This window comes from Pholcus phalangioides, unplaced genomic scaffold, assembly GCF_987345545.1.
Source record: "Pholcus phalangioides strain wild (caught in Gottingen) unplaced genomic scaffold, Ppha-v1.0 ptg000029l_1, whole genome shotgun sequence".
In the NCBI taxonomy this organism is placed as follows: Eukaryota; Metazoa; Arthropoda; class Arachnida; order Araneae; family Pholcidae; genus Pholcus; species Pholcus phalangioides.
Genome location: NW_028301619.1, coordinates 3,818,444 through 3,838,795, shown reverse-complemented (window position 1 = coordinate 3,838,795; position 20,352 = coordinate 3,818,444). Strand labels below are relative to the sequence as shown.

At 36.3% G+C, this 20,352-nt stretch overlaps 1 protein-coding gene across 2 annotated transcripts in view; it reads left to right on the top strand.

The window, feature by feature from the left end:
- zfh1 (Zn finger homeodomain 1) overlaps positions 1-20,352 on the top strand; it is a 370,694-nt gene that overhangs the window by 284,507 nt on the left and 65,835 nt on the right. The window contains exon 2 of one of the 2 annotated variants that reach the window (XM_089252439.1): positions 1,277-1,717. In XM_089252439.1, the coding sequence (XP_089108565.1) occupies positions 1,277-1,717 (441 nt within the window). Of the gene's footprint in view, positions 1-1,276; positions 1,718-8,095; positions 8,181-20,352 lie in introns of those variants that run through there. The other variant, XM_089252441.1, reaches the window with a different exon arrangement.

Here is a 20,352-nt window from a genome sequence, read left to right as displayed (position 1 = left end):
CCGTAAGTTTGGATCAGTGCTCTTTAACGCGCATCTGTGGATTCGCTTTCTCTTCTCTTTTATTGGAGCACATTCTATGTCTTATCTCTGTTACAAAAGCGATGCTTCGTAAATTAAATCGCCAGCCAAGACTGTCAAATATCTGTTCTGTCTCTCACCTAACTTTTCTTGCTGTTTTTCACTCCACACTATCCGATAATTTGCCCTTTTTAAGGCTAATGCGGTGGTCTTAACATTTCTAACATTCTTTTTTTAATGGACATCTCGTTAGAAATGGTGACATACCAAATATAGAATTGAAATTGATCTTGTGATTAAAATGATAACTAATTTAAGAGCGATTGATAACTGCTGCATCGTATATGTGCATATATTATGGCGTGTCTGCCTGAATTTGTAAATATGTGTGAAAAATCACATTATAGTTGCTAGGTTGCTTTTTTTTAGGATGAATATTCCATCACAGACACATATTTTAATATATAGTGCCGTTTTGTGCTCTCTGGAAAAAGAATTTGAAGGAATTTGTTGCAATTCTCGTGGTTTTTTTCAACTGATAGCATTCTAATTCAATAGCTCCTGAATGCCGTTCTTGCGCCCATGAGCGGCATTAAGGAGCGACCCTCCCTTTCAATAAAAATATTTGTTTCAGTGAGCTCATCACTCCTTGATGTTAATCTCAAGAGGTTATCCATATAAAGTATTATACATCATAAACGTTTATGATATAGTAAAATTCCGTATTTATGAATAACTGCAGTCCTGTAATTAATTTTATTTTGAATGTCAATAATCAATGCAAGAATCAATTTCCTCATGTTAAAGTTATTTCGAATGACTTTAAATTTTATAGACAACAATACTATATGCATAACTTCTATAAGTACTGTAAATCATTTAACGTCAATTATATCGTTTTTTGGTTGAAAATAAATTGCATGATATTTTTTTAGATCGGGGGTTTTTTGGGTCAAATTCTAATTATTCTCATATTTTGTGGAAAATCTAGGAAAATATTATTAGTGAATAATTATCAATAAAATTGATTGTTTCATCTACGTTTATTTGAATCGGTATTGATGTTCGCTTTGAGATATATGTGATTTAACCTGTGGACATAAAATAACAGTACGTAAATTATTATGAAATTTTTCCATAACAGTGCCCTATCGGGCTGGTGAGTGCATATGAAAAGAAAAATGACTCGCTATCATGCATTCAAGTTATCATAGTTTTCGATACTTTTTAATGTGATTATTATTTTGTTCCTTGCCAGTTGATCTTGAGAACATGCCTGATGATCCTGAAACCGAAGCCCAATCTGCGATGAGATCTTCGCTGTCGCCTTCGCATCATCCGTCTCCCAGCACCGAAATGGCCATCGGCGACACTGCCAAAGGAGGACCAGCAGAGGAATCGTATGCGAGCAAGCTGTTGGCCAACGGCAAGATCGTCGATCCAAAGGAACAGCAACAACAGCATCATCATAATCATGCCATCAACGGTATCCTGCCCATTTCAAACTTGGCCCTACCGTCCGTCGTCGGCCATGGCGGTGGCGAGGAAGAGAAGATTCAAGAATATCTCCAAAGAAGTGACACGGCCGTCATCTATCCTGAGCCAGTTGGACGTCTCAAAGATGACACGGACGGTAACAACAACGAAGCTAATTCTAGAAATGAAGCCAACAACAATTCTGACAACCAGCGAGAAGACGGTAAGATTATAACTACATTCCAATTATCTTCATTATTGAGTCGAGCAAATACATACAGTTAAACTCGGTTAAAACGACAAGAAATTTTGGTTTAAAAACTTGGTTATAACAGAACTTAGCTATTCAGAACTACAAGGTGGACGTTCAGACTAAGACTCTTCAAGTATGGAAAATATAATCAAATGCAATCTGAAAAGTTGTTATTTTATTATGATTAAATTGACCATATGCCAGTATGCTGTCGTGTGAGCTGACACATATTTAAGGGCTATAGCCCAGGGTGGCAAGTTCGTCGGAGGGTCAACAAATTTGAGGAATGAGTGGTCAAGAAAGTTAGAGTAGAATTGAAGACCGAAGAAGAGCAAGTTGTAGAAAAGCGGTCGAATTTGTATAGGTGACAAAACCACAAATCGCGTCTGTGTGTGGGCATCGCGAATGTGGTTTTCTATGGTTCCCAACTTCAAGGCACGAATTTGAGCCAATCTCCTCTGTTTGAATATCTTGTCACAGAGAGTAATAAACCTACACTGGTAAAAATATTCAATCGTTACACTTCACTCATAAGTTTTAAATATATATATGAAAGCACTAAAAATTCATACACAAACACTGGTATATACACGCTCAGGCATACCCATACCCTTCCGGCCCAACTCACTCGCTAGTGAGTTGCTCATGGTAATATAGACCGGAGTTGTGCTCGGTTTGTAAAAAATAGAGAGACCATACTTTAGCGAGAAAATTACGGGACAATGCCAGTTATCGTTAAAAATATTATTAGTTGCCAACAAAATAGCCAATTATTGGGTTTCAATATAATAGTTGGCAGGACAAGAAGCGCTACAGCGTATCCGCAGTGAATTAAAATCTATTTTAAAAGGTGAACATGACAAATACATCGGATGAATATTTATATTTAATAGTCATATTCAGTATATACATTATTTATAAATTATTCAAATTATCTCCATCCCGGATTTTATAAAAATCTGAAATTAAAGTAAGCTTCATTGAAAAATTGGACTTTTTTTTTGAAAAAGTTGGATGAAATTATGGGAAAATACGAAAATGTGTTTCTTATGTGGTTCATACCGATTAGCGAATCGGACCGTCAAACATGTGTTCATTAAACATAAAAATATTTTTTTTAATCGTTAGTTATCAGTAGAACAACAGAACATTCCCACAATGTGTGATGAGTTCTAGTTCTAGAAATTTCTCGTTAAAACCTCAAAAACAGAAGCAAATGTGTCATTATACCCGGGGTCATTGCATTTTCATCGACATTAGTAATCGACATAAGTAAGGCTGATTGACATTATTCCAGCCGGGACTACCAATTACTAACGTTAATATTATTAAAAACCTACGAAGACTAACATTAGTCATCCTTTTCTGAAGTCTACACCCTTCAGAAAACGGACCCTTAAAAGAGTTAGGCCCCTTAAAAGAACTAGAAAGATTCCAGAAGAAAAATTGACCTTATCAAGAGGTGACCTTTATTCTCCTAGATAACCATTAACCCTTAAAATTAACTCTATTATTTTCCATTAACAAAATCAATCAATCAATATACGCAAATCCCACACAAGTCTCCAATTTCCCTAAAAGCCGATTATATTTCGTAATTTATTTTCATTTCATACACACAAAAATAATACAGCACACATTATTCGTATTAACTCATTATTCCAAATAGAAACGTTAATGAAATTTCATACAAGTTTACGATCATGTATCCGAAAGACAAAATAAAAATGAAATCGTTATTATTATTATTGAAAAAAATCCATTAAAATCTCTGTTTCATCGAGTTTTAATTTTCGATCCTTAATTGAATATTTTTCCATTGAAATCGAGAAAAATTAAAACTTATTAGGAATAATTTATATATCTATGTCTTCCTCTCAAAAAAAAAAGAAAACGAAAATAAAATACTCTAATGATGTTTCATAATGGGAAAATGACATGTTATTTCTCATATAATTGTCTGACATGAGAAAAATCGTGATTGAAAATTGTTGCAAGAGTGGAATCGATATGTATGGCTACCAAAAAATTGTTGATTTTTCATTAATGGTAGAGATTACAATCCTAGAGAAAAATATATTACTAAAAGCGTGTCTCTGTCTAATTTGTTCTTCTGAGAAATATCATTTTCTATTTCCCCCCGATCTATATGTACATTAGAAATTCCTCCGGGGCACAATTTGCATAATTTCACAATAATTGTCTCCCCTTTATTACCTTTGATTAGAACATAGAACAATTAATTATCTGTCGTGAAGCCATCATCAGACATTCCAGGTGATTATGATGCCACTTTATTAATATCACTTCTAAGCATTTAGAGCTTCGAGACTCGTAAAAGTCCGGGCTTGAATTCATTTTGCGTATTTGATGGAGCTTCACCCACCATCATCGCCATAACATTTCCCCACCAAATGCAATTAGAGAATTTTTGAATTGAAATTCTAATCAGGAGAGGCTCTTATATGTATATGTATTTGAAAACATACTTTGTGCCGATTATTAAAATGAAGTTTGCCTTTTAATATAATGATCGAAATCTTAATAACTTCATTGCTTTTATTTTGGATTTTATTTATTTTTGTGTGTTTGTGTATTTGGTGTTCGTTTGAGTCCCCATATAGACGAAGAGTTGAGATCAGAAGCCTCGCATTCAGGGAAGGCTATTATTGCATGTCCATCTTGGTATTGACCAGGGGCTCCCAAATGCTTAAAAGCCCTGATGATAAGACCAAAATGTCTAAAATAATATAGAAAGTTCTTTTAAAATAAACTTGAAAAAAAATGGGAAATTTTTCTGTTTGATCAGTGGGGCCCCGAACTGGAGACCGTGAGCCTCGCCTCTAGTGGTGGGGTTCTTGACCAAGGGGGCTTGGAGAGATGTGAGGTGGACCCGTGAGCATGGATGAGAAGATAATTAACCGATTGTTTTAATATTGCTATACAGTACGCTATACTAAAAACTATTTTGAAAAAGGACCCTTGGTCTTTTTTTTTTCATTTTATTGGCAGAGGAGGTTCGTGACCTATAATCTTACTGGGACAAAGGGTCTGAGTAACGCAACATGTTTAGAACCCCAAACTATACAAATTATTGTTGGATGGCCAGGTTAAGATGTGCTTTTATAATACATATATGAACATAGTTAATGGGAAATAGATATTTTGTTTTGGATATTATGCTGAGGTGAACTCGGAAAGAAAAGTCACCTTGACTCCGCCGGGACTCGAACCGAGACCTTCTTGTATACCGGGTAGGCATGCTACCATCTACACTGATGCATACACGAACCTTCCTTTCTTATTTCACGCACTATGGCGTGAGGCGCTGAAGTAGAGACATTTTAGTGTAGCCTTTCTTATATAACTTCAGGAACTTCCTTGAATAAGGAAGTTAGGGCCGTGTCTCCAGTGGTGTAGATGGTAGTATGTTTGCCCAGTATGCAACAGGGCTTAGTTTTGAGTCCCGGTGGAGACAAGATGACTTTTCTTTCCGTGTTCACCTCATCATAATATCCAGGAAATATGTTTCCTTCATTAACTAGTAATTATAGAAAAAAATATATAATTCACTTTTTCAGTCTACTTGTTGCTAATTTCTACAATGCATAACCATATTGAGATTCGAATATTTTGCGGTATTGTCTCGTCAATTAGACTATATATTCGAGGTAAAACTATGATATTTTTAAAACTTTTTTTTGGGTTCCTAATTGAACTGTTTCTTGTTGTTTACGATTACTGCCATAAATACTCGTCGAACTGCAAGGGTTTATTATGTTTGATATTCATCTATATGATGGTGTATAAAACTTGGAAAGATATTCCTGGATATATTAGATTCCGAGACAGTGAGATGCCAACTAAGAAATCTTAGAAACTTCGTTCTAAAGAATGGAGTTTCTTGTCACTTAACCGTTTTCACACGTGAATAATATTATAGTTTGTTTGGAGGAAATGAAACACAATGTATAGCGTGTATTTTGCACTTTAGTAGCTCATTGCTTTGCTGCATTTAACTAATTTTTGCACGAAACGTCATTGCACTCTAAAGGTTTGGTAATAATTAAATCAACACGAAGAACTCGAGAAACCATCTTCGCAAATTTAAGACGAAATACTTGCCTTAGCCTCTCATAATTGAATTCTTTCACCCCCGGAAAACGAATTCTTTAGCTGAAACCAAGAAGATGCAAATTTTCTTTAGCCCAGTCTTGCACAACGTTCGGTGATAGCGAAAGAGTGTGTGTGTGAGAGTGTGGATGAGATGCTGCTTCGTCGTCACCAAAAGAGAGAGAGAGAGTGAGTGTGAAGACGACCTTCCCACACTTTCTTAACCACCTTCCAACAGCCACGAATATCGAAGAATCGTTCGGCAAGGTGGAATTTCGCACGCCGGGGAATGCAGGAATGCCTGTTAATTTGCGGTCGGTTTAATTTAAGCTCGGAATACCTTAGCTGCGATGTGCCGCGTCCCTCTCTCTCTCTCTCGGATAAGCCGAAACGCATCATCATCATATGGAGATGTTGAGAAGGTGGAGATGAGGATGAAGAAGATGATAGTGATGATGAGGCCGACGTTTCTGGTAGCATTGAGAGGCTGAGAAAGGTTCGGGGTTGAGGGCTGCCAACACATACCTGAAATGGGCTTGGCGTACCACGCGTGCACACACACACACACACTTCCCGCTGGCAGAATTTCCAATCAAGCTTCGGCGAGGCAGTTATATTGCAATGACAACTGTGTTTGTGTGCCGTCGTAATAGCCCTGTCATAGTTGCGCATTCTTGACGCCTTCGAGCTGTAAGAACGGATGGAGCGGCTGCTGCTGAAAATTGAGATTTCCAGGAAATCCGATGAAGAAATAACTTGGTGTTTGGTGGCCCGTGATTTTTCAGGGAAAAATCTTCATTTTTCTCGAAATCCCGCAATATTCACTCGTTATTAATTGGCATTCTTGTTAAAGGATCTGTGCATGCGTACATATAGGAAGTGCGTGTAATATGGAATACCATTTTTGTTTTTTCGATTACTCCAATTTAAAACTGACAATTACTCCAATTTTAACAATGACAGAAACCTGTATTTTTAGAAAATGTGGAATCTTGTCTTTGCATTGACAAGTGTATTTAAAAATGAATTTCATGTCTGAAAAAGAAGACATTTAAAAACATCGGGGTTTTTGGGTGTAATATGGAATGGGGGGATTCAAAAATGAAGAAAATTAATTCCAATTGATCAAAATCAATATTTAATGAGTCTATGACAAAAATGAAAGTTTCATCGTTTGGTTTTTTGTGGTTGATGGTGTGGTGGTGCCATAGTTTGTTTACAAGAGTCACAGATGCAATTTTCCTTCCCTACCCTAAAAATGTCAAGATGGGCCCACAGAAAACAGAATGCACATTCTTCCTAGACCTTTCCTCTTCTATCTTCCGAAACTTTTCATCTTGAAGGGATGTTCCAGCCCAACTCAGATGACACTTATTATATTCCCTATTACCCGACGCACCATCTGTGAAAAAAATAACGTCCCATGTAACTGGAAGAATAGTTGGCTAAAAAATTAGCACAGTAAAATGAAATGCAACACTTGTGATGCACATTGTGTTTAGTTTCAAATTATTGGGCAGTTTCCAATAATTGATAAACACTTTTGAAACTTGCCTGAGTAAATTTTAGGAAGTAGAAAACATACATTCTGCTATGGCAGCCGTGACAACCACCGAGCGACACTTACTCTATAGCAGCGGTTCTCAACCTTTCTGGACTCGCGGAGCCCTTTTTTCATATAATTTCTATGACGGAGCCCCGTAGGCCTATTTTTTATTTATTCATCAAAGTTACTGATTTATTTTATACATTCAAAAATATTTATAATTATTTTTTTTCCAAGTTTACTGTTTTTTCCACTCGAGCGACGGTGTAGCCCCTGGGGAGTTCACAAGAAGCTCCAAGGGCTACGCGGAGCATCGGCTGAAAACCGCTGCTCTATAGCACCATGGAGGCATTTTGAAGTATTTTATTATTATTCCATTTGGCGGCTATCCCTCAAGGCGGAGAAAATCCGGTATTCCATATTACCCGACAGTTCTGTAATCCTTGCGCTTCTTATATATTAATAAAATATTTATTATTCATTCGAGAGAATCGATCCTTTCATGTTTATAACGACAGAATACGCATCCCATAACAAAATTTTTATTATTGTCACACTAGCATTTTTATTCAAGAAATGTTTTTTTTTTTGATAAAATTCAATCTATTTCTAATGGTAATTGGTTTTCTTTCTGAATTTTTTTGTTTCTTCCAGACCTCGTGATAGGTGCGAACATTATATGGGAAAACAACGCTTTAAAAAAAATTATAAGACTTGGGATCTCAAAAACGAGTTGATTTTCGAATTGTGGTCGGGTGAAAATGTCAGAAACTGGTGAGTCATTTTGGAGTGAGATTTGACGGTAAAAATTGAATTATTGTCGAGTTTTTCCATGAAGTCGTTGGCCGAACCTCTGGAGCATCGTTTCGGAAAACGGTAGGAAATACTTTATAAATCATTCCAGTCTCTCAGTCTTTATTATAATCGACATGATTGAGGTCGATTCTTAGTGTCGCTGTGCGGTTTTTTGGACGATGTCCCGAAAGACGGTAATTGTGTCACTTCTCTTCATCTAAGTGAACCAGTGTCCGGTGGCATGTATTCTAGTTTATTGTTGTTGATCACTTCTGTTCCATTATATGAGGCAATGTTAAAGGAATGTGCTTTCCGAGCATGTGTCAGTCGTTCGACTAACAGCCTATCGTTGATGAGCTCTAGAAGTATTTATTTCCGAAACGATGCCTAATTTAGCTGTAACAGCTCTTCAGAGGTTTTTGTTTTAGCTAGGTTTGTTCTGTGAAATAGGGTTCAGCATCTTTTTCACACTTAATGGTTGCATATCGTGGGGAAAAACAATCTGTCTCTCAAATGTATTTTATGAGAAGTTTTTGCATTGAAATACAAATCAATGAAGCATAGTGGCTGAATTCAAGATCTTTCCACCAAATTACTTGGACGTCCAGATTTTGTAAATTTGAATATAAATTGACGAATTTCTCTAGTTTCGAATAGGAAAATAACGAAGATTCTCTGTAAACTTCACAAAGATAATGGTAAGTTTCAATCAGTAGTCTTTGTATCAAGTACAAAATAGTTTTTTTGCCTGTTTGATCCTACGCAGAACATGCGCGAAAAGTGATCATCCATTATGGAAAATGGTAATTCGAATTGTTTTCTCACTGTCCATTTTGGGCTTTATGAATTTTATTTTCATGCATATATGTTACTGTAAATGTAATAAATCAGTTAATATGCATAATATTCGGATTATCATCGATTTATTGTGTATAATAACCGAATTTATCATGTTTACTGTAACATACACATGCCATGCATACAGGACGATTCTAAATTCATGGGATGAACTTTAAGAGGCGATATAAGATACCTAAAAAAGCATTTTTGATCATAGAACGTGCGGTCAAATCGCAATAGCAAAGGCGATAAAGGGTGATTTTAGAGAGTACACAACAACACTTCACCAAAAACAAATATCTTGTTTCCGACGGATTTTCTGCGATATGTGCTATCAACCATTGAAGGGTGCATAGCTACCTTGGGATTGAATTGAAGTTTGTTTTTCATTGGTGCAAGAACCATCAAGGTTATGCTGCGCCAAACAATGATCAAGCGGTATAATGACTTGTGGTAGAATTGGCATTACCAGGTTGCACCATGAGAAGACCTACCACATATAATTCCTTGCACCCTCTAATGGTTGATTACACTTATCCGTCAGAAAAATATGATATTTGCTTTTGGTGAAGCGCTGTTATGCACTTTCTAGAAACACCCTCTATCGCCATTGGTATTGCGATTCGACCGCATATTTTGTGACCAAATATCCTTATTTAGGGGTCTTATATCACCTCTTAAAGTTTGTCCCATGAATTTAGAATCACCCGGTATATAATTTTCAGCGTGATACGCATCTGCTTACAGAAACTAAACCTAAACGTCCATAAAGTGATCTCGTAATGATGAGCAGCATTTTTACGAAGTGAAATAATTATGTTATTACGTTTTTGCTTAGCATCATCTCAGGTTTCTTTTTTTGCAATTGTAGGGAAAATAAAGTTCCACGATACATATACTGTTGCTGATAATAGACTAAGGTATGCTTATTAGTTTCGATGTCGTGTAGTTTGTTGGATGTAAATAGAAGAGTCTCGTTCCCGCCGCCCTCTTTTTGAACGTTATCTTTCCCAAGACTTCGTATTAAGCCATCAAACTCAATGGGGTGTAAGCCATTGCTTAAACCAACGTCCCGTAACGGGATTAAAGAATCCAAGGCCTCGGATTTAGTAAATCCTGTCGTAAATCTCTCTTTATGTGGATTGAGATAAAAACGTACAGTGCTTTTGCCGGTCAACGTTTTTGCTAGGTAGCACTTTCCCGTCGGAGGGTGTATCTGATATTCCAGAGTGGATCGGGTCCTATAATTATCTTTTATCTTCTTCGGGGCCGTTTGGCTATAGGTCGTTCCTTCAGGTTTTCATCGTTCTTCACTTAATCGAGGGCTTTCTTCGGTTGAGATTATTTACTCGCAGCGTCTCTCGTTACTCAGATCAAGCGTCTGATTCATCAGGGGAAAAAATGCTACCATTTGTTTCGCTTCCAAATCGAAACTCAATCGCTCAAAGAGCCTATCTACATAATTCGCTGCCGAATCCGATCCATTACAGCTATTGAATATTTTTACGGATGTATCCTTATTGCTCATTGACTTCATTCCTCGACACTTGCCTAGTATTTCCTCCACTGATCGGCAGCCCGTCGGTGGACAATACCGCTTTACTTCCAAACTTAATTACCATCAGCTTGAAGTGGAGTCAGGTCTATCCCCCACACCAAAGCTCGGCTTATTTAATTAATGCATTGTGCTTAGGTCTCCCATTTGTATTCATCCATCCCGCTGTTCGGTCGTATGGTCGAAATAAATAAAATCTATAAATTGCGCGATGAGTAAGGACTTGCACCTCCCGTGTTGGATGACGTTTATTAGGGCACAGCACTTAAAATACCTGCTCGAACAACGGATAACTGATGAGGGACGAGTTTTCAGTGCTTCCGTCTCTTTTAGTCTATGATACATTGAATCGGTCGGTCTCATGGATGAGGAACGAACGAGAAAAGGAAGTGCAGAAACTGCTCGCTTCAATTGCTCAATAGCTCAGATTTCTGTTGAACGAAGGGACCGAATTGAGCAAGGAGGGCCCTCACATTCGCGACGACTCCCCATCCGGAAGTTTGAAAGCAGTATGACTCATGTTTCCTGGTCTATCTGACTTCACACGAAACAAAAACTTTGCCTGCTTTACCCATCAAAGGTTTTTGCTTTTTGTGGCGTTAACGTGCCACTGATTCTCAGACACCACCCCCGCATCGCCATTGTCTATCATCCTTTTCTCGTTCCTTCCTTCCCACTTTTCTTTGTTTAATTCGCCCTGTGTTTTGTTGTCCCTGCTCAGCACCTACAAAAGTGTACAGAAATCTTCGCAACCGCACTACAAAAGCTACTGATGTTTTCTTCGCTCACCCGCCGCCATCTACTATACATTAGCTGCTCTTGATGTTCCTGCCACCATTCCAAGTTTCCGTCGTGAATCACGGCCCCAATAGAAAAACACTCTTGAGTTTGGTTAGCTGATTTGGCTTCAAGTACAGTAGTCTCGATAATCCGAGATAAACGGGACCGATATCAGCTATTATTACTGAAAACTCGAATTATCCGAAAACTAGTAAGAAACGACTTTTTAAGGGGTGGGGGTTAAATGCACCTTCTTGTTTTACCCTTAGTGCAATGGCTCAATTTATTACACTACTGCCAAGACCCATGAACTCTTCATAATGGAGGCTGACCGTGGCTCCAGCCCTAGGGCCCGATAGGATTTTTTTTCCTTACACTATAAGTTTACCAATAGCGATTTATCGAAAATTCTGGTCTGAGGATCCAACATAGATTCCGATCCAGGGATCAAAACTTTCCGCAAACTCAAATTATTTGTCAGAAAAATGAGATGAAATCAAACAAAACTCGTTCTTGGCGGAAAAATAAAAGTAATTTTCTTTTAAAAAGTAATTTTTAAAAATTCTGGCACTTCGAAGTTTCGAGACTCGGATTATCGAGACTACTGTAATACGTTTCAGGACCTTTTTTTGGCGAGATACTTTCTTCGAGTCTTAACTTTTAATAGTTTCAATTGGTTCATAAAGTTTTTGGCAGACATCTTCTTGCTAGTGACCACCACAGTGGTCAAAATACATGAGAAAAATTAGTGATGTATTGAATAAAAATCGTTCTTCAAACTTCAGAATAAAAATGATCGGCTATTTGCTATGGATAAGTCTCGTGTTAATGTCATTTAAAAATCATATAAAATCCTCTCTCGAGCGATTCATATAGTATCTACAGTTTTGGCCGTGAAATTGTTCAGGGATTTGAGTCCCGATTTTGAAGAAAAAAAATTCAGCATAAAGACATACTTGGAATGTACAGAAATACTGGAAAATAGGATCGGTAAAAATATGCGCACGCTGAAAAAGTAATGAATATTTAAGAATGAATGAAAACCTTTAAGAATTTGATTGCCTTGTTTGACTTTACGTCCTCTCGTCCTACCCGTTAAGATACTACTAAGCATCTTTCTTAATAAATACAGAAATCGATAAGTATAGAATACTCATATGTTCAATGTCGTGAATTTAAGAATTCACATGAGTTTAATTAACAACTAACTTTTAAGTGGAAAATGCCTATTTTTCATGGCCGTAGAATAGATTTGATATCAGTTTGAATCATTTAAAATGAAGTTTATTTAGATGTCTTCATTTATCATCTGCAGACAACGGTCCGAAAGATATCGAAAAATCTTAGTATTTTATCCTGCCCGGAGTAGAATATAATAGAAAAATATACAGTATATTACGGTTGATCTTTGTTATTCTTTGTAAACTAATTTGTCACTTAAAGAGGAACTATTTCATCGACTCTTGAAGCTGTCCATTTTACCATTTCTATGGCCAACAATACAAACGGAACCCACATATCGTTGCTTAAGATACCATACCATTATCATCCCTCTCTTCACGGATGACTCGAACTAATGGATGTAGCTTTCCTGTATTCTTTCAACAATGAAGCTTGTCTTAAAGGGAAAAGGCTAAGGAAAAAGAAGCTAAGAATGAGTGAGTGAGTGAGTCCAGCTAAGGAAAACACACACACATATATACGTATATATATATAAAAGGAGGAGTATTACGGCGACGGCTATCTGATAGCTCGATAAATCATAACCATCTTTAAGGTCGAGGACCACAAATCAAGCCACTTAAAAGGTCTGGTAGCTGCTGCTATCCGGCCGCGGTGCCGGGGCAACTTTACTCGATCATATATCAATATCTTCAGCGCAGACCTCAGCAATGCGACACACACAAGGACAAGGGAAATCACTTGACTGGAACAGATTTCCCAACACTCAAGGTAACGAATCATTGAGGATCTTGTGTCCTTCTCTTCCTTTTCCTTAATCCTTTTCCTTTTTATTTTCTTATATTTTCTTCTCTTTTTATCCGGAATCCTTTACGACTCGATCCTTACCTCTTTTATTTTATCTGTTCTGGCTTTGCTGTCTGAACAAAGTGATTTTCCTTCTGTCTGATCCACTTCAAACACCAACATATGCTTCATAAATTTTAATTGACTCTTTTCTTAGACTAGGAGAAATTTAATGAGGGATGGGCTCCCCCTCCCCACACACACACACATATCACATGGTGCACTCGTCGTCAAAAGCGTATCTTACTGCTGACTCCTTTGAAATCCTTCGAGAGAGCGATCTTTTCTTTTTTTTCTCTTAAGGATACAGAGATGGTGATCATTTTTGGTCTTGAAATTGTTGCTTGACCAGCCTATGGGACGTAAGGTGATTTAAGAGAAAAACTCTTGGAATTCGATGAAAACATTATGGAAGACATGGCTGTGTCCACTGGTTGTTATGATATGATATGAGTGATTCTTTGAGGGGTGTACTCTGCCACCTCATCTTTGGAGAGAGATTGGTCCAAAGTTATTACCAGTTTTTGAGGGAATTACAATTTCCTTTTAGTCCTTAGTTAAAGACTTGAGGACAGGTGCTTACCACCTCCTTGCTCTTTACTAGAATGCAGTTCTTATCTGAGGATGAAAAATAAGATTTATAATTGTGAAGTTTCAATTTCCTTACGAAAAGTTTCTACTTCTAGACTGGTGCATTGATTCCGGGCAGCGCATTCGAGTGTTAAATTAAAACATAATTTATTTGAACAAATGTATTAAACTAATATATTTTTTCCAAATATACTGTACATCGAGCATAGGCGTACGAAGAATTTTCTCAAGCGGGTGGATTTTCAATTTTTTTTTCTACTCGGGGGGGGGGGTTACGTTTTTTCCTGCAAAACAACACTATAATCTCGGCTCGAGGGGTGTTAGAACCCCAAACCCCCTTCCCCCTTGTGCATACGCTAATGAATTAGAGCGCAAAAACGAGCTGCTACGTGTGACCGTTCGGTTCAGTGACAGACAGAGTAGTAGTGTTCTTTTTTTTTAAAAAGCTTTTGTCACATTTTGGTCAAGCCAAATTTATAAATGTGAGGCAAGCAGATTCAAGAGGTCACCACACGTACGTTAGGCTAATGGATATGCTTGCACACCTCTAATTCCCCGCAGGACCAACGGCTTTCTAAAAGGGGGGAAAGTGGTACATTCCTTATATTTTCTCATCAAGAATAAGGAAATTAAACCTTATAAACTACTCTTTTTAGTTTTTTTATTACATTCATTCGTATATTCGATACACATTCAGGTGCAATAAGTTTACAGGTCAGCATATCGAGATGCCATATAAAGGCTCTCGCCATGAGCTTGATACATCCTTTAGAGTAAAAAAAACCGCGTTTCTCTCTTAGTAATTTTTTGCATTCTGTCTTTGTGTGGGTTATATGTGAGAATAGGAAGTGATGAATCGAGAAATGTGGATTCATATGCATCTGACTATACTTATATGTATGTGGTACCCGTCCAGTGGGCGGAGAACTGCTCCAGATAAGGGGAAGAAACAGAGGAAAAGGTCGAGCACACCCAACGGAAAAAAGATATTGTTCAAACAATCAGCAACTATAAATTTTGGTCAGATGACAAGCTATCAATTCATGGAGGAATGAGAAAAGAGAGGTGCTCTTTTCCATCGAATTTCCCTCTCCAATGGATGAAAGCCCTCAGCTATAATGTCACAATCTCCTACTCACGCTATATTCCTGAATTTGGCGAGTGCTGTCATCATAAAAACGTGGTTTCTTTCCCAAATTTATTCAGCAAATAACCCCAAAATAACTTCAAAAATTCAAATCTGAGACACGCAAGGGTATTATTGAATTAATCTTCCTCAGAATTTTAGCGAATCCGATCGGATTTACCATCACTTCATAAGAATTTGCGAAGCTCGCTACTATTATCCTGTATATAATTCGGCCGATTTCCGATGACTTCTATATGGGAAATTTTCGGAATTGGCCAGAGTTGGCGCTGAGGTGGCGTTCTCGATGAAATACACAGTAACCCTTGCTTACCCACTTACTAGCATAATATAAGCAGTAAGCAAAGCATAATGTCAGTGGCCCTTCGGCCTCGCTGACGCCAAACCTATTGTTCCCTGTTGCGGATGGAGAGGCACATTTCTCTTGTACCGAAGTATCATATACATATTCGCCGCATTAACCACTTAGCTCAATGCGAAATACGCTCCAGCCTCTGCTTTCTTCGCAACAAGGCTCTTGCTTGGGCTTATCCATCAAATGAGAGAGACTAAGAACACGAGCTTAGGCTTTTCTTTTGTATATATAAGTCATGTTATGTTTTTCACATTACTCAAATATACGTTTATCCAATCTATCTGAATGTAACTCTCGTCTTAGATTTGTATATTTTGTACACGATTATTTATTACAAACTGGATAATTTATAATATTCAATCAATGCCACAAAACTGTCTTTTCCGTTGGACAATTTTGGTGGTGTTGTAAAAGAGATTGCGCAGGTAGGAATCGGCACCGGAGGACTTAATGGAATCGTCCCTCCCCGTTTGTAAAAGTCTCTGAAAGATTTGATATTGAAGACGAAAACCTCCAAAGAAAGTAAACTACTTTAGGGAACAGTTCTAGATCGTAACTGCTGGCTAGGATTTCTGCCTGTTGAACTGAAGGGGGGAGTTCATACGGAAACAAGAGATAAAGCCCACCGAATACTGCTAGTTTTAGCCTAGCCACCCTTCCTTTTCTATCCATGGCTGCTGCTTGTCTTTTTCCTTTATCAATACTAATCGATTCCAACATTGTCTCGCTTACTGACATCAATGTTTTCCAATTTTTCCCATCCTTCTTTTAGTTTTTTTGTTTTTTCCCCCGTAAAAAAGAGTGAGGGAACGACTCGCTCTCTCTCTCTCTCACTTGCAAAAGACGACGAACAACGATGAAAAATTTGATTTTTCCTCCCTTTTTTTCAAAGTTAAAAATTATTTTTAAACTCGTTAGGTCAGGCCTGGAATCTTTTTTTTTCTTATTTTACTTTGAGGGGGACTTATTGCGAGTGTTCGTTGAGTGAGAGGAATTTATTAAACCTGGATCTGACTAACAATTTGGTGACAGTAAAAAACAAAAATTTACGACGTTGAGGTGTTTGTCTTTGTGGTTCGAAGTTTGCATAAATTTTCTTCTTAAGAGATGTTTTCGTTGCAAGTTTTCATCATGATCGAAAAGTTTAGAAAATGTCAATTATTACTGAAAGTGTTCCAGCTTATATTACCGTTTCACGCTCATTTTGCGCACAATTCTAAGAACGGCCGCAAAATTTCCTAGAAATGAGATCTAAGTTTTCTCTTCCTATACAGGGTGATACAAACACATACCTTCTTGGGACAAAAAGGTATCAAGGAGTGATGAGCACACAAAAACAAGCATTTTTAGAGAAGAGTGCATGGGTGCAAGCGAGGCATTCTTCGGGCTTTAGCGACCTATTTAGACGCTATTGAATTAGAGTTCTATTAATTGAAAACAGCACGAGAAATATAACAAATTCCTTATTTACAGAATTCCTTAAAATTCCTTTTTTTTCAGAGAGCACAAGATATGGAAACGTATGGCTTCCCAATTTAAAACGTGTCCCTTGTGATGGAATATTCGTCCTAGAAATCTATGTTGATAATTTACGACTGTGGTTTTTCTCACTATGCACGTATTTGCGAATTTCAAGAAGGCAAACATGCCATTTTTAAATATGCTAAGCTTAACAGTGTTCTCTGCCAATGGAAAAAACTAACTTAAAAAAACAAGAAACATTTGGAATAAAGCATCTTTGTAGTTTTTGTGTTATTTTCACCAGAAGTCACAATTGCAGAGCGCATCAATAGGCTGAAATAACCTAAACGCGTAGATTACGCGCATGTTCGACAAAAAATTATTGTTTTTGTTCATGAATTCAAAATCATCCTGATCGTTTTTGGTTAACGCTGCTATTAGATTGATATCCGAATTGCAATCGAATTCTTGATGTAATTCCATTATGTTTAAACATTAATTTCTATCTAGTGATCGGAGAAACGTGTTTTTATGCATTACGAGATCGTTATTAGCATATATGTCCACACTTTTAATTATTCATCATTCTTCGAATCATCCAAAAAAAAAAAAAATCGGTATTTACGCATTCCGCCTCTTTTAGATTAAAAACCGATGTCCATTCCTCTAATTTTCCTTCATCACCGCTAATTCTAATTAACAAAAATTGTAATTCGTTAATTGATAAAATGCTTGACGACGTGTGACCATTCATTTTCCAAACGAAAGCGTACGTTTCTACTTGTCTGATACACATCATTCTATTTATTATACCACTCAACCCATCAACAGTTAGCCATTATTCCAGTAATTATTTTCTTGTTAATTAATTAATTGGCCTAAACTAACAATATTTTAATCGAAGGCTGTTGATTAGCAATAACATCAAAAACATGGGGAGCTGTTTTTGAAAATATTACCCTTTTAATCTTTTACGATCAATTCCCTCTACTCGTAGAATCTTCGGGGGAAAAAAAACGCATTACAAAAATTCATTAACATTAACTACTACGAACTAAAAAAAAAAAAATTAAATAAATAGCAAAAACTCTTTAGTGGATAGCTATTGTTTTTGTCATTACCAAAGTTTTCTGTCAAACATTGAGGTTTTTCTCAAAAACTACAAATACCATAAAAAAATATATAAAAAAAAGTTTTTTTTCTCCAAAGGACGAAAAAAAAAAAATCATTAAAAAAACTGGAAATTTCCGTAAAATAAACGGACTTGTATGGATCCAGTACAGGCCCTCAAGTCATTATGTCCCTTTCTGTATGTAGTATATTCACTCAAAATGCTGGATAAGACAAAAAAAAAAAATCACTCGTGAAAAAAAAAATATACAAGACAGGATAGAGGAGGAAAAAAAAAAAACATACAAAAAGAGAACCAAAGCCGCAAAAAAGCCAATCAAATCAATTAGTAATTAGCAAAGGCGTTTTACATTTTAAATGGGAAAGGAATAATTAAAACTCTTAATGATATGCATACAAAAGTTGGTGTTACTTATAAAGTGGCGGGTTTTTTTTTTTTTTTTTTTTTTTTAGTCTAATTTATTTATTGATTAACTTTTTTGTCCCCTCTTTTTGCAATTGGTACCGTTTTCATTATATTTTTTGGTCCTTTTTTTTTATTTCTTTTTTGGTTCTTACGTACCCGCTGCTGCTGCTGTTCTTTTGTGTATTGGGGGGTTTGGTTCGTCGTAACACAATGAATTTTTTAGGAGCTGAATCTGCCATCGCTGTTTGTGTATGTCTCTGCTTAATTGCAAGAACTTCAAAATTTTTCGGAAATTTTTATTTATTTTTTTTTTTGTTTAAAAAAAAATTAAATTAAAGAAAATAAAAAACTCTCGCAGCTTGTTTGCCTTTTTCGGAAGAATAAGTAAAAAAAAAATTTTTTTTTTCTTTTTTTTGTGGGACAAAAAAGGGGACATCTAAACGCATTTTTTTACGGTTTTTCTTTGTTTCTTGTGTCCCCTTTCTTCCTCTTGTCTCCTATTCCTTAAATAATATATATAAAAACGGGGGAAAAAAGTTTTTTATTTATTTATTATTATTATACTTTTTGAATCCTGTTTAATTTAATTACCATCCGATATGGTCTTCGCACCAGCGCCTTTTTTTCGACTTTTTTACTGATTTTTGTGGTGGTTTTTGGCTTTTGTTTTTTTTTTTTCTTTTTTCTTCAATTTTTGCAATTTCTCTTTTGGGAATTCGTCTCTATGGTAATTGGTATCTTTAAAATATTCCCTCGTGGACGCCGCCCCTTCGAGCCATGTGCCCAAATGCTACCAAAAAATCTAAATCTCTTATTCTTCCAGTTCTCGAGCAATTTTCCTCGCATTTGCCTTAAAAAGTACGTCTCTTTCCTGCCCTTTACACGTTTAGAATTAAAAAAAAAACGAATAAAAACCAACATACATTTGAATTGACCTAGAACTTAAAATATGCAAATTTCCTTTTAGGTTTCTATGTAGATCATTTCTTTCATTACAATTTCTTATGTTTTTCTTTTTTAATGATTTTTTCTACTTGTTTGGAAATTCAGAATCCTAGTTATCGTGAATATATAATATAGCCTAGTTTATACTGATTATTCATTAGAGAAGGACAAATTTATTTCAACTAATTAAAAGCTATGTGTCTTAATCGGAAAACATCAGCTTTTTGGAACGTTAACTTATAAGGAAAACACGATGAAAGTTTTATTATGCCTTTCAATGTTCTATGGTCTCGTGTGTATTTGAATATACATGACAAATGCATGATCAAAAAACCCATTATACCAATTTCTTTTCTAATTTTTTTTTTGTTTTTTTAGATAATAGATATGTCAGTGTCATTTCAGTACGAAAAATACGGCTATATAACTACAATACTTTCATTTATCTAGAAAGAGTTGATTCGTTGTCAGTGTCATTTTTTGAAAGCTGCTAAAATTTTACGTGTTCAGAGATTTATAAAATCGCATCAAATTGAGGAAATCAAAAATAAAATTCAAGGAAACGTTTATTTGACTTACTTCGCTGAGTATTGAGATTTTATCTGTTTAAAGATAACAGTAAAATAAAGACAAACCGTATGTTTCGCCCTTAATTATTAATCATTTTAGCAAATTTAAAAATTCATTCTAATTAAATACGTTGCTGTGTTGGTGCATTGTTTCAATCAAAAACTGCACCAATTTATATACGTTTTTTATTTAAAAAAATTCAATACGTTTTTATGGGGATGAACTACACGGGGTGTCCTGTAAGTGTAATGTGACCTTTATCTCATCATAGGTATGACGACAGTGGGTCAGTATAAAAAGACGAGATAAAGGTTGAATTAGGACTCACAGGACACCCTGTAT